This window comes from Papilio xuthus, unplaced genomic scaffold (genome assembly GCF_000836235.2).
Source record: "Papilio xuthus unplaced genomic scaffold, Pxut_1.1 DF829758.1, whole genome shotgun sequence".
NCBI lineage: Eukaryota > Metazoa > Arthropoda > Insecta > Lepidoptera > Papilionidae > Papilio > Papilio xuthus.
Window position 1 is genome coordinate 1,874,151 of NW_013528891.1, and position 18,190 is coordinate 1,892,340.

The window sequence follows — 18,190 nt, forward strand, 5'->3', positions numbered from 1 at the left end:
CAAAATTATATACAACCAATTTACATCATATTACATTAAAAAAAAACTTATATTTATATCTATTCTATATACAACACTACCTTAGTCATCATAAGAAGTATTAAAAATATTTTTTATTTTTCATCAAATATTGTAAAAAAAATTGAACATTTTTTATTGTCTTAGTAAATGTCAGTCAAAACATTGTTTATACTCTGTATTAATTGTAAATTTTTCCTCAAAAAAAAATTTTTTTTTCAAAGCACTCCCGAACATGTTAACGCACCATGGTTTTAGAAAAAAAAATCAGTCAAACATTTTTGTAATATGGACTTACAAATAAAAAATGTAGTTGGCTGGCAGTGATAAAATAAGTTGAAAATAAAAACTAATTCAGTTCTTTACGCCGTATTTTACTTGAAAAAAAAACTGTTTTTTTTTTAATTTTTTCGAATAAAATATTGCATATTTGATTAAAAACTTTTCAAATGAATAAACAGTTGACATAACAATGCATCTATGATATACAAATATCTCTTGAACAATAAATTCAGCCACCGCTTTTGAGATCACATCTTTGTGGCGTAAATTCGTGTTCAAGATTGACATCTATCGAAAAAATATAACCTTAAAAATATCCATGTATATTTGTATAAAAGTAAACGGTATAAATCACAAAGTAATTTCGCTAACTAGGCTTATTTAGAGGCGTCAATTAATTAAGTCTAATGCACGATATCACACGGAGTTCATTCACCAATAACATGTTTTCTCGATCTGTAACAAAAGAAAAAAAAACATTAAAAAATGAATCGTATACATTGAAGATAAAATTATTTTTTTTATTTAATTATTTACACAAAAACATTTACATCATCAATTCGTTCATCTCATAAAAAACATCAAAAACATTAGTCTCGTCGTTTATATCAGGACTAGCTATCGCCCGCGACACCGTTCGCGCAGAATTAAATAAGTAACCTATGTGTTCTTCCAGAATATGTTTTACATCTGTGTCAAATTTCGTCTAGATCCGTTGAGTCGTTCCGGAGATATCTTCTATCTATTCATCTAAACTTTTATAATATTAATAAGATTAGTACTCGTAAGATAAAATTCATATTATGTATGTTCTTAAATTATAATTTTAAAAGGCCTCTCTTAAAACATTTTTAAAATCACCACGTGACTGAAACATCGATTTTCTATTAGATATTCGGATTCAAACATCGATGTATCGACATTCTCCGAGCTATTACATGAGTGCATGAGCTATTACATCAGAATCAGGGAAACGAGGTTTCGATGTTTCGTATGTTTGGTCAAGGCCGTATCATAACTGTTAATTTATAACTGTTCTACTTCTGTTTACGTTCCATTCTACGCTGTTAGATAATAAATAGAATAGATCATCTAATGTGAAGAATTAATTACAAGAAATGTGTGTTACCTAATGTCAAAATTGATTCAATGTTACGTATGAGAGGAGAATTGTAGCCATTAAGTACTTATAAACAAATAGTTAATATTTATTAGATATCTATAATTTTATTAATATAACATTTTAAAGCTGAAATTTTTTTATTACGTTGGCACTGAGCCTCCATTTCCAGTCGTAAAAAATTGTCAAATGAATTTAGTCAATGAGCATAACATTTACAACTGCATAACCTCACTTTGAAAGTTGCCAGTATAAAAACTGACGGCAGGTGTTACCATTCAAATATTTTAATATCAATAGTTCCCAACGAGGCAAAAATGTCGGTCCGAGGAACTATGTCAGTACACTTAAGACAAGTTACGTCAGACCCGCGGAAGCCCGACGACCGACTTTCACAGACCAACGTTACATAACACCGAATTCGTGTTACATAACAGTTCCACAGACCTAATGTCCCACTGAGGGTGTTACGTCACTTCATTTTTTTTATAATAATTTTTGGCGGGTAAAATTGAATGTTGGTAGAAAGTGGAACGTGTGAAATGGCAACATTGGAGTTAATTGGGCCGCGTTCGCACGCCGACTTCGATTGCGTCTTTTTAATTATGTTGCAATAGTCTGGGATTTTTTTTTTCGGAGACAGGATGTGTTTTGAACGGATGAACAGATCCGGTTAAGGTAAAAGGAAAGTGATTCAATCGTCATTACTTATGCAATGGTAATAAACGGTAGGATATGGTAAGATTAAGATTCGATCAGCAACATACAGACACACTTTTAGAAGTAAATATCTTAACATACGTATTTGTAATTGACTGGCTGTAGTCCGCGATTCCGTCCGCGCAGAATTAAAAAAAATAGTCGTTTATGAGTTCTTCCAGATTATGTTGCACGTCTATACATTAGCATTTATAACATTAGTAAGATTATTTACGTCACTGTTAATATTTATGTAATCTTTTAAGACACGATAGAAATTTAAAAAAAAACATTATAACTTCGTGAACCACCTCCATAAAGCTGTTATTTAACAGCTAACTTAACTTTCAGCAAACTTCAAACTTACAAAAAGAGAGTAAAAAAAATTATAGAATCGCATTTTTAAAAACCTTCTAAGTAAACAAAGTTAAGTTACAAAGCATAACATAAAGTACCTCATTGACTTGTTACTTTGAGAATAGTAACTTTGTTAAATAGCTTGGCATTGTTAACTTTTTTCTTCTTGATTAACGAACGATGATGTCGTAATATTAAGTACTCATATCAAGGTCAAATACAAACGTTTTATAAAGAGAGAATAAATCATATGAATATAAACTTACTTCCACGTCTCTCCTTTTTTAAGAAAATTAGTCTAAATTTTAAGATTTTTATATCATCACGCCAAGAACATAACAACGCAGGAGTGTTACCAGCTTTTAAAAGTGTTACGTCTATCTTAAAATACCCTAACTCATACGTTAAGAAATATTTTCCATGATGTATTACAATAACTTTACGTATAATAAACTAATTTTTATATCCGCAATTACATTGTAAACATAAAACGTACAAAACAAACTTGCATTCATCGAAAACAATCAGATAACAAACATTAAGAGCTACAATTAACTTTAATAGACGCTACACACATGCAGACATTACCCACACATAGACAACACAAGTCAAACGGGTGTAGTCATAAAAAAATCACAGAGTATGGGTCAATGCACCCTGGGGCACCCGAAACGCATGGCAATGCACTCGGTCATAGCTTAGAAGTGCGCCGGGAAATGATAACGACACTACTTTAGTACCAACTCTATGATCCGCGTTATGCCAGCTAATAAAATTATTATGTAAAATATTAAACCCTTTGATTTACTTAAGAATGGACAATAGGTATGGTAATGGACAATATTTACGGCACAATTGATATTAGATTGCGATTTTAGACATCGCAATACGTAATCAATGAACATTTTTTAACTACACTACAGGATGATTACAGTATGATGTTTTGCACGTGCCAATGATAATATCAGTTTAAAATATAAGATAGATAAGCACAGCTTTATATTCCTAAATAAATCGATTAAACTATAATTAAAGTTAAAAAAATCATACTTCCATGACTATAACTTATATCTAATAATCTTCAACATATAAAAAATTATATGCAATAAATCATAAATAAAAAATAAATGCATAGCACAGATAAAAAATAAATACATCGTGTCATTCCGTGATGCTACCGATGCAAGTGCGGTGACGTAACAGAGTCCTAAATGTGGGCCAGATTAAAAAAAAATGGCCACACCCACATACGACGCACACACGCGAACAGTGAAAGTGCGCCGGCGAACGCAGCCAGCGTTGTTTGTCATTCGACATCCGCTCGGCATCACGTGCGGACGTGTCTTTACTCATGTATGATATGAATAACACAAGCTTACTCAATTTTTCATCACAAAAAGACGGATAGTTAAACTTATTTTTCAACAAAAGTTTATCTACATGGTAATGCTGAATATATAAAATTTTTCACTTTTATTTTGAAGACGAAAGGAAAGTGCAATCAAAAATCTTAGAAAATACGCTGACCGGATCAAAAACCGAACTTCTAAAAAAATTAAAAAACAACACCTATACCTTTATTACGTGAATTGTTATCCAAATTGTAAAACAAAAAAAATCCAAAAAATTTCTGAATAGATCGACAAAAAACACTTACTGCCGCATCCAAATTCTCTAAATAATCACCAAGGAAAGCCCTGAGTGCAGATTTCGCATTTACACTGAGGGTGTGAATTTACAATTACCGATTGAGTGCAAAAGTTCACTAACTAGATCATAATATTACAAAAATCTATACAAATAAGTAAATTTGTAGTGTTAGTATGTATTTCTAGTAATCTGCAAAACTTTTAAAGCGATTTTCGGCACTTCTAATGGAAAGAAGTTTATGTATGCGGGAGCTACATACGCTGCTATTAAATTTTGCGCGAGCGAAGTGTTAATAGCTAATCTTACTAATTATAAATGCGAATACTTGGATGTATAAATGTTTGTTTGAAGACTGGAGATGTCCAGAACGGCTGAACAGATCTCGCTGAAGTTTGGCATAGATAGAGAACATAGTCTGGAAGAACAAATAGGCTACTTTTTACTTTTATTATAATTTTTTTAAATCCCGAGTGGACGTATCGGGCGACAGCTAGTCGTACTAAGATGGGAGTGGTAGTTCCAACGTGGGTCGTGTTAATATAATAATTATTAAAACTTAATTACATTTAATGTAATTATTTTTCTTACTACAAAGTTTCGTACTGGTTTGTTACATTTTAACTGCATGTAATGAAAACAAGAAGATACATGGAAAAATGTTGCACTTATAGATAAAGGAAACATACAGGGAGATAAAATTTATGAATCACTGGGATTTATACTACGGATGTTGTCTTTGTAATTTTTACTGTATCTCGTATGGATATACAAAAACCAATTGTATTATCTTCTCAGAGATAATGTTTAGATGGCGACATAAATATTTGAGCAGGGGCAGCATGTTAATTTAATTTAAAATAACTACTAATCTTACTTCTTACTATTATTATAAATGCGAAAGTTTGGGTGGATGGATGAATGTTTGTTTGAAGGTATCTCCAGAATGGTGAACGCATTTTAATGAAATTTGGCACACATGTAGAACATAGTCTGGAAGAACACAAAGGCTTCTTAATATGTTTTTTAATTTCCCGCGGATGGAGTCGCGGGCGACAGCTAGTTTGAGAATAAATTTGAAACAGGGTCTTGACAGACAGCAGGATGGACAACAAGGTTCTCCTATAAGGGTTCCGTTTTTATCCTTTAAAGTTTATACGCAATGATTCGCCTCGAACACCCCGAATCGAAAACAGTCTCGTCCAACCACTCCATAGCATAACCATGTTTCCCACACGAGTAATATTTCCACGTGGGCTGTCAAAATTATCATTTAACTCGACTTATTCATCTGATAAATATTTATATACGTGAGTCATATAAATCTTAATAATATTTGAATAGTAAATTCTATTAATAGCGTTACATCCAAGTGAACATTGCATTAATAACATTTACACTCAGACCTAGATCATCGGTCCAATGATTTTTTCCCATTGGGCCGATGATCGTGAAAATTCAAAGATGTATGTGAAGTCAACCCAGTGTGGGCCAGCGTGGTCTATAGCATAGTCACCCCCAACTTATGGAAGGTTCCGAGCACCTCAGTGAAGACTATAGTGCGCTAAATAGACACACTTATATATAATCTCTATCATTCCCCTTGGTAAGACAAAGATAGCATTATGTTTCTCTACATGTATTGCGGTAGTGAAAACCGACATACATTTACTATCATCTTATAGTAACTTGTCACATAAATATATGTCATAGTACTTGGATACAACTGTCTCAATATCCATCGTATATCAGATACGTTTGTTTGTTTGTCCGTGTGATAAGGAAGTGTGTCAGCGGTGTCAATGTATGACCTAAAAATATTATAGATGATAATGTAGGGATACTATGATTTTTATAGTTATGATGTCGATATTCTATAGAAATAAACTGCTCTAGCTAACCTCGGATCTATAAATCTGTTTGTAGTAATCAATTTTCGAGAGTCTGTATGTGATACCGAAAAGAAATGTATTTTATATTTTTTTACTGTCTGTACCGTCCGCAATCTTCGTTTGTTCCGAGTAATCTTCAAAACGGTTCAATTTTATTTATTATGGACTACTTTTTTACTGCGCTGACGAAGTCGTGGGTAATAAGTAGTAACTAATAAAAAAATAAAATATATAATTGTCTATGGTTAAGAGTGTTGATTGGATGTATATATAAGTTAATTCATTGAATAGAGTCGTTAATTTAATCTCTCTCTAAAGTACTAATACAATAAGACTCGCCATTAAATTATTCAAACTTTCGTGAGACATTATACTAAACTGATATATAAACACGGCTAAACACTCACGTATATTCGTCCGGTGGCGGCACCGACTAGTTTCGAGCCCATCGGGGGCCCTTCATCAGGTCGCTCACTCAGAGTGATAAGACTCGCCGTACACGGACAATCACCAAGCACCAAACGCTCATTAAGTTAACATTCGCTGTAAACCGCAGTTTGCACGCCTGTCACTGCGAGTTTGAAGCTATCCGTGTACAGGAAGCCTAATTCACATAAAAACCTGCTTTATACACCGTATGCCTACATCTATGTCCACGTGACAACACCCTGTCTCATGAAACGTGCTCCTAAAACTTTTTTCAAACAAGTCGCAAACTTGTACTACCTTTATAAAAAGTTTTCAAAGTAATCAATCGAAAAGAATCATTAGAAATGTGAATTTATTTCCATGTTTTTGCTATTTCGAAATGGCGGCGGATTTTTTCCCCTGTGTTAAACCCTTTTTAATACGTACGTTACATTATAGATATATGTACCAATAACTTTGGTTAAGACTCTAGTAGACATTTTTGGCTTCTACTTGAAAAATTAAATAATTTAAGTTTGTTTTCCGGGATATTAAAAAAGTGCAAACAAGTTAAAGATTTTATATTCCATACCATTAGTATAGGTATTTATAATCAATTGAACATTCTTAAGCTCATTTGGAACAATTATAATAGAAAAAAACTTACAAGCAAACTTACAACCTAACAGTGATATAGCCCGTAGCAGCATTAACTGCTCCGATCGGTGCCCCACAACCCCCAGACCAGCTTGACGTAGAAATATTTTCGCGTTTATGGCGTGAAACGAAAATATCCTCTTTGTTGTTTTAAGATGTTGGGTTAAACGACTCCCAGTCGTATTAAGATGTCATCTTGGACACCAATGGAACTCTGTTGTCCCCTCCTCTATCCTTTAAAGGTTGAACGCATCTGCAACTATAACTACAACTAAATGCAGATTACTTCGCTATTTTTGGGAAATCATTTAGCCACTAGCTAGCTAAAAATGTCAATAATCGTGAAATCTAAGCTATTTATTTACATCAAAATTAATATTATATTACTAAGTTAAAAATAAGTTAATTGATAAAATTATGTAATACCAACTAAGTCATAAGAAATTAAATACCGAGAAAAAACATTTGACCTTTAATGTAAAATATTAACTAATCGAAATTTCTAGAGAAATGTGAGGGAAAAGCTTAAAAACTTAGCAAGAAGTCACGTTGTACAAGGCGCGGGAAGTCACGCGGCCCATGACGCGGTCTCATAACGCAATCTGTTTACATTTTTGGGGTGATCAGAGTAAAGGTTGTACCTCATTAGTCAGAGCCGCGATCGCCCTGCATCGTTCCGTCTCGCATTTGGCGACGTCCGAGTTGAAAACGGTATTCAGGTTGACGCCGCTTGGACAATAAACCCGTGCAAGCGAGACAGACGTATAATTTTCGTTAACAATTATATCTTTATCTCGCTTAATCGGAGGCAGCGAGATGACAACGACTGTAGGTCGGGCCGACGACGTTGCCGGTTGTGTGCGAAATTGACAAGTGCGCAATTACCTTAAAATACTTAGAATAACACGATATGACAAATATTTTAATTTTTAAAATAAACTTTTTATTAAAAACTAGCAACCAACAAAAGTTTTTTTTAAATAAATTCGGACTTTTCTGTATTACTAATTGAAATTAAAGTCTAATAGTACCCTTAAAACGCGCAAATGGCAACTGATTAGTGACGTCATTCTTTAATATACTCGGTCGTTATAAAATTCCCCTGGTCATCAGTCAAATGATATTTCCAGAAAAATGCTTGTATTAAGGATCGTGACTAAAAAAAATTAAATAAAAAAAAATTATATAAACAAGTTGTTACTTTTACTAGAAGGCTTACTTACAAACTGTTTTATAAGGAGCCGTAATTTTGAAAACTTTTGGTGTAAGAAGCGACTAACCGTGGGTTTCTAATACCAAAAATCTCCGTTTAAAACATACTTTTATATATGTTTTGTTAATGACAGGGATGACGGTATGTTTTATACAGAGATTGTGCTTCCAGAAACTAGTGTTAAGTCAAACTTAAGTGGAAACGTAGAGAGCTTTTGGTTATGTGGATACGGTATGCGCATATACTTATTGGAAACGCTTTGACACGGATTATGATACATATAAATGTACAATGAATATTATCAAAGTTCAAATCTGCCCACACATCTAGTATTCCAAATGGACGTGGGCGTGAGATTTGTTACAACTCCCTCTTTCTATAGAATATAAATTTATAATCGTTTAAAAGATAAATTGTAAGTATATTCATTTATCATATTATATTATTTAATACTAACTTAATATATAAAATAATGTTATTAGTTAATTATTAGATTAAAATTGTGACTACCATTCCGTTACATGCATTTTCGTTACTCGAAGAAGACGAAAGATAGAGTTGCTAGTGCGAAAAAGAGACACTCGATATTATTTTTTTTCTGTTTCTCTCATAAATTATAATTAAATATTTTAAACGTATAATAATACTTATTTTATCTTTAATTTCTTACTGCATTTTTTTATTTGTGACTTTTTTTTACTATTATTATTTGTTAATCACATGCACTTTTCTATACGCACATTAATTACGTAAATTAACAATTTATTCTTATAATCTGTAATTAATAACACATAATGCCTTTTTCACTTTTTATACAAATCTAGTCTTTATTGCGTTGTAATAAAGACTATTAATATAAATAATTACAATTAACTACTAGAAACATTTATATCAGTCTTCCTGTAATTTTATCGCTTAACTGCCGTTATTTATTAAAACATAATTTAATTTAAAATTACTATCAAATTGGTTCCAGCTTGCGGGGGATTGTGAGTATAAAATCAGGTGTAATCACCAATGTATCAGCTCAGTTACCGTGGGTTTCTGATATCAAAAACTCCGTTTGAAACACGTTGTTTTGTGAACGATAATGATGGAGATGACGATATGTTTATACAGAGATTTTGGCCATAGAAACCCACAGTTAGTTACGCTTATAAAAAATACTAATACGCGTTACGAAAGCCAGATTATTTAGATCTTATTATCTTACGTATCTTACTAATTTTATTAATGCGAATGTTTAGATAGATGGATGTTTGTTTGAACTTATCTCTGGAACGTCTGCATGGATCTCGCTGAAATTTGTCATAGATTTAGAAAATAGTCTGGAAGAACACATAGGCTACTTATTAGGTATTTTTTTTGTGCGGACGGTATCGCGGGCGACAGCTAGTTACAAATATATTTTTATGAGTAATATTTCATATTCTTTCACACATACGAATAAGTCAATAGTGTATACAATTTCGCATTTATACCTTTAGTAAGATAACGTTAGGGTTATTAATTTTATATGAATTATTGGATCTCCTGTATGTGAGCTATAAGGAGGTTAAAAAGGTCTCAAAGCCTGCCTTAATATGATGTTATACAAGAGTCGGCACCGATTTCCCCGGACGTTACAAAAACTTTCCAACACGGCCTGCTCCTGCGCCTTTGGGGACCGCGTTATGCAATTATGCGCTATTAATTTGTAATAATATTATATTATTAATTATTATTTGTTAATATTATATAACTTAAAATATTTGGGGAATCAACCCATTCAAAAAATCATAGTGATTAATATTAGTTCTCATTAAGTATATACTAAAATCCATTGATAGTATTATTAATAATTAATTATTACAGTACAATATTAAATCTAATGACAGTAATGAAAGTCATTGGTAAATGCTTTCATTCATACTAATTATTGTATTAAAATATACTCATTCATTTTGGGTAAAATATCGAAGGATACGTTTTTAATTTCCATTAAATGGATGCAATAAATTTCATTTATTGCCTTTACCATAAGCGTGACTAAAATTTTTGACCCAACCATTGTAGGACCTAGCACATGGAGTTCGCAGCATGTTATTTTTTTTTATTTGTTTATATACTTGTAGTTGTAGTTATTGTGTAAGTATATTGTTATGAGACTGACACAAAAGAACAAAGGATCCCTAAAAAAATGAAAAAAAAATCTAAAAACTAAATTTAGAATCGAGATTCAAAATTCAAAATTATGAAAGAATATTTTAATAACGCTTCGTACTTCAATCTTATTGGTACCCCACAAGTGAACGACAGTCGATTGTTACAGACATGTCGATTTGTTGACACACATAGTGATTGCGACACGCCACTCCGCAGGGCTCACAAGTTGCCAGATGAGTTTCTTTTGCACATAATAGATGCAGTTATTTAGTTATTAGCCTCATGATGATGACATTAAATATAACATACTAGTAGCTGTTGCCCTCAACTACTATCGTGGAATTAAAAAAAAAACTTAATTAGTATCCTATGTGTTCTTTCAGGCTATGTTCTACATCTATGCCAAACTTCAGCGACATCCATGTACCGTTCTGGAGATACTTTCAAACAAACATCCATCCATCCGTACATACATTTAAACATTTGCATTTATAATATCCATATTAGTAGGATTACAATATATTTAGCCTGAATGAAATTCGTTGCCTTCGCTTTTATTGAAAAATAAATTAAAAAAAAGATTTAAAATACAAGCCTAAAACTTTAAGGATTTTGATGTAATAAGATGCGAACTACGAGTATATTAAGCTTGGTTTCTTATTCAGTCAATTAAAGCAATTTTTGAGAAATTTTACTGTTAATAAAATATATTCGGCAATGATGCCGGCATCCCGCATAACGCCGTCCAAAAACACAAAAGGCATATTAACGAAAAAAAGTGAAAGTGTGTTGAAGGCTTGCTCACACACACTTGCGTATACGCATAGGCCGCGCACACATACGGAAAACGATTTGGTCTGATTCATCGACTCACGGATTTTGTGTCCCTAATACATAATCTTCATGTTTAGATTTATTATACAGCCAGACAAACTCCCAGGACTATATCTTAATAATATTATAACCGCGAAAGTGTTGATGGACGTATGGATTATTGCTACGTTTCTCCAAAACTGCTTAACTGATCACGATGAAATTTGGAAGACAATCTACAGCTTGGAATAATAGGCTCTCTCTCTATCTTGTTGAAACTGAAGACGTGAGTGACACCTAGTTACAGTATAATTTCAGCTTAAGTATAAATCAAAAAAAAAATTAAAAACAATACCCAATAAGGAAAAAAATATTAAAAAGCAAAGCTAACTTCACTGATAAATTTTAATCCAACAGCTATATTAACTTAATTAGGTCCCTTTTCCTATTTAAAATCCCTGTCATTCTTAATCTAAAACATAGTATAAGAGCTAAGCCATGTCATCTGTAAACTAAGACAATATAAGTTTGTTTGAATTTAAATACAAAGACGAAACTATTTACTTATTTATGTTACACTTTCCGATGCGTTATTCCTTGAAACTTTCTCTTCACACATTTTATCTTAGGAGACGATGCTTTCAAGGTTGACTTTTACGTAGATAAAAAAACTTTTAGGCATTTAAAAAGTGTCACTTTGTGTCGTTAAAAATGTAACCTTTGAATGTAGATTTAGTGGTATACTTTATTTTTAAAAGCTTTAATGTCATTAACCCTTTTAGTCGCTGTATGAATTTTAAACTTGCCTATTAGAAAAAAAATATAAAAAAATACGAAATGCTTTTTTTCGTTAACATTTTTTAACAGATGCTATGTGGTTGGCTTTTTTAATATTTGATACAAGTGAAGCTTTAAGCGAAAATAAAGTCTCTTTTTGATTAATATTTTTAATATATATTTTTAAATTTTAATAATACTTTATTTTTTTATATTATTAAATAATATTCCAATTCAAGGCTTCGTTTAAAATATTTTTTTTAATATACGAATGGTTAATATTTTTAATTATGACGAAATAAAAAATTTCACCATTGTTCTATAAACACGTCAAAGGTAAAATAGTTAAAATCAACAAGTTGGACTCTCGGAAGCCGGTAACTAGGGCATGCGAGGCGAAAATTTCAACATTGATATGCGAATTTAAAACTAATTCAGTAGTCTTTAAAGATGATATTAACATAGCAATATTACCAAGCGAAAATGAAAGTTATAGCAGCATTTTGCACAAACGAATTTGAATACCGAATTCTCGATTCTCTTCTCTTTTTTTGCACATAGCCAGTCGTCATTATCATAGCCCTTTAAGCTTTTAAAAAAAGAATGTGTTTTAAATCAAATGTGCCCAACAGTGACATCTATCTGTCAAAAATCGGTATAGAAAGAGAAGTTAAATAATTGCGTAAATATTAATTTTTGAGTAATGACGTCACAATAATTAGGGTAGGCTCCGAGCCCCTCGGTGGGGACGTATAGTGAGCTGATGATGGTGATGATGATGACGTCACAATAACAATTTTCAATTGAAACAAATTGTAGTTTATATTAAAATATATCTCAGACAATTGTATAATATTACGTACTTAGGAACCCATTAATAACTTACTAATATTATAAATGCGAAAGTTTAGAAGGTATCTTCGGAACACCTCAAAGAATATTGATGAAATTTGACATACATAGTCTGAAAGAGTACATAACTACTAATTAAGTTTTTTTTAATACGCGCTGGCGGATTCGCGGACATATAGTTTGTACATAATTACTATACTATATAAACAAACATATAAATAATTTTATTATTATTAACATAAAATCTAGTCTAATTAAATCAGCGTTGAACTACAAGGACGTTTTAAACTATTTCATTCATAAAATTCGTACAAATGGCGCCTGAATTTATGTACTTCAAATGATAAGCGTTTGTATATAACAATATTATCATGTACATATATATAATGTACATTATCAACAGACGGTCAAGGGTACAGCGCATCCTAATACATATAACAAAGTTCAATGTATATAATTAGGTTTCAATTATTTATTTACGACCATATCTAAAGTTATTTCATGGTAACTAAGCAGTTTCTTAGTGAATATAACTCTCACGAAAACTACACTCCTCTTTTACTTTATACTAGCTGTAGTCTGCGACTTTGTCCGCGCGGATTAAAAAAAAACTTAAGACTATGTGTTCTTCCACACTACGGTCTACATCTATGCCAAATTTCAGTGAGATCCATACAGCCGTTCTTGAGATACCTTCTAACAAACATCCATCAAAACATTGAGACTTATAATATTAGTAAGATTGGTCGTGAAATATAAAACGTATGGTGTATGCAAGTATTCACGAGGAAAAGTACATTTATCTGACATTCTTACGATGAAGGAAAACATCGTGACGCTGCACATATCTAAAATGAAATTCAAAGATATGTGTGAAGTCAACCCGCCAGCCTGCGTGGTTGACTATGGCCTAATTACCTTTAACTTAGGGTCGGCTCCGAGCCCCTCAGTGGGGACGTATAGTTAGCTGATAATGATTCACGTAGAAATCGCTCGTGTGGTCTAAGTATCGAAAAAATCTAAGTATTAAATTCATCATCATTTAGAAATTATCAATAGAAATATATAACTGGGTATAAATATCCTTATTTGTTTTTAAATCACATTGAAATAGAAAGCCGGACGCATTTATTAGTTTTAGCGCTCTTAATTAAGTCTAGTTCATTTTATATTAAATATATGAAATAAATTAAACCAAATAATTTATAATACATGTAAAAAATCTCCCACTTATTTTTCAATCATTAAAAAAAACTTTTTAATTAAAAAATCAAATGCAAGACCGTATTAAAAAGTTGAACCTAAAGGAAACTTCGATTACGTAATTCTCAAGATTGCTTTTGTTCATGTAAACTTATTTTATCTTGAACACGTAACTATTGGAAAAGGTTATACTTGTATGCACGTGGTTTAAACAATATAATATGTGCATAAAATGAAATTGAACTTAATAACAACCTTATATTCATAGACGAAGAAAATTGGCTCCTATGAACATAGTCGTAACACAAAAAATTTAATTTTTCAGAAGAGTAATTTTATAATTACATCGTATTTCCAATATTAAAATGTTAGTCTAATTAAAACATGCATAACTAAGACAATTAAATATTGATTTCATGAATATAAAGATCATGTTTAGTGGAGTACGATAATTTGAAAAAAAAATTAAAAAATGAGTTACAATCATATGCGCAGGAGCCTTTTCTAAAAACAACTGTAACACGTGATTTAAGTTGAAGAAAAATATTTATTATAACTCCATAACTTCACGCATGTTTACATTTTACTAGCTGTCGTCCGCGACACCGTCCGCGTGGAGTTACAAAAAATAACTTAATTAGTAACCTACATGTTCTTCCAAACTATGCTCTACATCTATGACAAATTTCAGCGATAATGCATGCAGTCGTTCTCGCATTTATGATATTAGTAATAATTAAGAACTAAGAAAGGGTAGTTTGTTAGTCAGAATATTGCACGAAATAACAAAGCTTTATACATTTTAATAATTAATATTATAATAGATTAAATGATGTACGTATAAATTTATGTTTGTTTAAATGCAAAACAATGAATAATACTGACCTAGATAATTTTAGCTGATGTTTCGATTTCAGTCATAAAATTAGTAACCTAGTCTTTATAACTTTGTTGTGTGTTAGTTTTTAAATTAAAAATAATTTGTATATTAAATTACATATTATTATTAATTGAAATAAATATTGTTCCGATTTAAAACGTAAATATTTTTATAAGATACATAAATTATTGTAGTATTTTCGAATACAATTGACTAATAATTATTGGATTTTGTGTGACATCATAAGTTTACTGGGAGAATAATTTTATTATTTCTATAAAATTAATTTATATATTTAAGTTTTTACAATAAAAAATAGGAGATAAATTGCATTGTGTTATTGCAAATTTGTTAATAGTATTCTTCTTATAATTTTTTAATATTAATTTATTTTAGTAATACTGTAAAAAATAACTAATAATTATTTCTTTCATGGTATTATAAGGTTAGCAGTAATTAAATAGTAAAAACTGTAAAGTTACCCGGCAATGTTTTACAACTTGAAAATCGACTTGCGTTCAAACAAACGTAGCCAGAGCACGACGATCAAGTAATAAACAAATTGCATAATCTGTCATAAAAACAAAACCCTTTGAGCACACGTTATTTATGACTTTCCATAACACACGCACACATGCACACCGCACGCACACACAGACAATGCAACGCACACACTCACCTATGGTCAGAGCGAGTGATCCGGCCCGTGAGGAGCTCCCAGCTGCAGCATGGACCGACACAGCTCTGTAATCTCCGGGTGGTTCAGATTGATTAGGTGCACATACATCTGCTTATGGAGACTCAACTCTCCGGACACCGCCTCCAGCCTCTTTAGCAAAGCCTCTTTTTCCCTCAATAAAGTTTTCACCTTTTCCTCCACTTCCCTGGAACGCACTTTGGCCTTTTCGCGAGATTTCCTCACTGCTATATTATTGCGCTCCCTCCTCCTTCTGTACTCATCTGTACCTTTGTCGATAACCTTTCCTGATGATCGTCGAGGTGGTGCTGGTTTGTGTTTCAACAGGGGAGGGAGCAGGGGCGCTCCCAGAGGAGGTAACGGTGTGAAACCACCCCCGTAAGGCCCGCTCACGCCGACCGGCGGCTGAGGATTATATTGTCCCGTGTACTGTGCACAGGACACTGATCTCCTGAAGTCATGAGGCTCTGGGGGTTCCTCTTTGATCGGTGGTGCCTGTTCGTGCGAATTGGACTGCACGGGCGCCGCGTACGATGCGCCGGAGTGCACCGGCTGTGGCATGTACGCGAGCGTGGTCCTGGCAAAGGGTCTCTGCTGGGGTGAGCGCCCTCCGGGAAGTATCTCCTGGAAGAGCGCCATGGTTTCCTCACCGCGGAACTGGTCCTCGATGAGGTGCTGCAGGTCAAGGCTGATCTCCTGGCCATTGAGTTCATCGAGGTCTGGGGGCGGGAAGGGTGTTCTCTTGTCTTCTGCAGCCTTCTTAAGGTCCGGCTGAGGCGGCGGAGGCGGTGCCGCCGCCGCGTCGTACATCTGTGGGGACTCCATACCGCCCGGGCCGATCGCAGGCCCTGCGGCGCCGGCCCGGTTCTCCACTGCGCACTGGGTGGACGTCACAATGCACATGCACGACACTCGCGTGGCGCGTGCGAACGCGTCGGAGTTTGAACGCAGACTGATGTTGCGCGCGCGTCGAGCAAGGTTGCCGGAAGGAAGCGCTGAAGTCGCGCTGAAAGTTCGCGGTAAAAGTTTTTTTTTATTATAAAGGCCTGCACACACAGGCGGCGCGTCGCGGCCGGACCTAATTGAGTCGATACTATAACCTATTAGCGTATTGCTGCATTCATTAGACGTTTATGAGAAGTTAATTTGTTGATTCTAATTTGTACAATAAATTACAATTTCTTTGAACTTTGAATAATTTAATTTCTATGAATGCTTTTGAGAACTGATGTTTTAAGTTGTAAATTAAATTTTTATTATGACTTTTGTTACTTTAAAACAATATTAAAAGTATTTTTTTTAAATAAATGAATGATATTATTCAGTAATTTATTACAGAAATGTAATCTTTTTTTTTAGGAATTTAAACATATGTCGTCGTTTTTATTTATAACGTGTAAATTATTTAATTATGATTATAACGGATACATGAATATTTATTTTAAAAATGGTTACTTTTTTGCCTTTTCAGTAACATGATCTTGTTAATTGACAGTTTTATCCCATTTTGAGAACTCGTGAGTTCATTGAAAATTTTGTATCGCTATTTATGATTATCTGGAGCTGATAGTTTTGAGATAGTTTTTTATTTTTATTTTATAGCAGAGTCAAACGAGCTAGAGGCTACCTGAATTCGCTAAAATATCGAACTGACCGCCGCCCATAGAGATTTGCAATTATTTAGCTAGCGAATGTCTGGATGGATGGACAGTTAGAAGTTTATTCACTCCAAAACAGCTCAACGGATCTCGATAAAATTTGGGATAGATGTAAAGCATACTCTGGAAGAAAACATAGTCTACTAATTTAGTTTTTTATTTTAATTTTGCCCGTACGAAGTTCTTGTTTATTTAAATTAACATATTCAAAGTGTCAATAACGTAAATAAAGTAAAATAATCGATAAGAATCGATTTCTCAAAACATAAACACTAAATATGATAAGAAGATATCTAGACATCGAGAGAACACTATCGTCACGGACTATTCGTAATCGTTATCCGATGCGTTACAAATAATCGATATCTCGCTGATAGGCGAATCGATTACGAGCATACGTGTCGTTGAAGATCGTACGTGGGCAATCACCTTAGTGATGAAAGGACCATGGGGCAATCATACGATTAGACAGAGATAGAACATAAAACATTACACGTAATTGTGACGTATTTACAACTACATACATGATACAATAGCCCTAACCGTATACATAGATGAATGGATGGATGTTTGTTAGAACATATCTCCAGAACAGCTCAACCGATCTCGTTAAAATTGGGACACAAATAACGTATACTGTAAGAACACATAAGCTACTAATAACGTTTTATTTTAATTACGCGCGGACGGAGTCGCGTGGGATCGCTATTTTATTACAATGTATTGTATTTAAAAAATTAAAAAAAAAAACTTAATTAGTAGCCTATGTGTTCTTCCAAGATATATTCTACATCTATGCCAAATTTCATAGAGATCCGTTGTGCCGTTCTAGAGATATCTTCTAACAAACATTCATCCTACAACTAAACATT

At 33.0% G+C, this 18,190-nt stretch overlaps 1 protein-coding gene across 1 annotated transcript; it reads right to left on the reverse strand.

Annotated features, from left to right (window-relative positions):
- Positions 1 to 432: 432 nt before the first annotated feature.
- On the reverse strand, positions 433 to 16,598 carry C/EBP (chorion specific C/EBP). The gene is made up of 2 exons (XM_013319403.1): positions 15,643 to 16,598; positions 433 to 756 (listed from the first exon to the last, which is right to left on the reverse strand). The coding sequence occupies exon 1, from the start codon at positions 16,561 to 16,563 to the stop codon at positions 15,649 to 15,651; it is 915 nt and encodes a 304-aa protein (XP_013174857.1). The 5' UTR covers positions 16,564 to 16,598; the 3' UTR covers positions 433 to 756; positions 15,643 to 15,648.
- Positions 16,599 to 18,190: the final 1,592 nt, after the last annotated feature.

Coding starts and splice junctions, on each gene's coding strand:
- C/EBP (XM_013319403.1), bottom strand. CDS start 16,563: ATGTGCATTGTGACGTCCACCCAGTGCGCAGTGGAGAACCGGGCCGGC.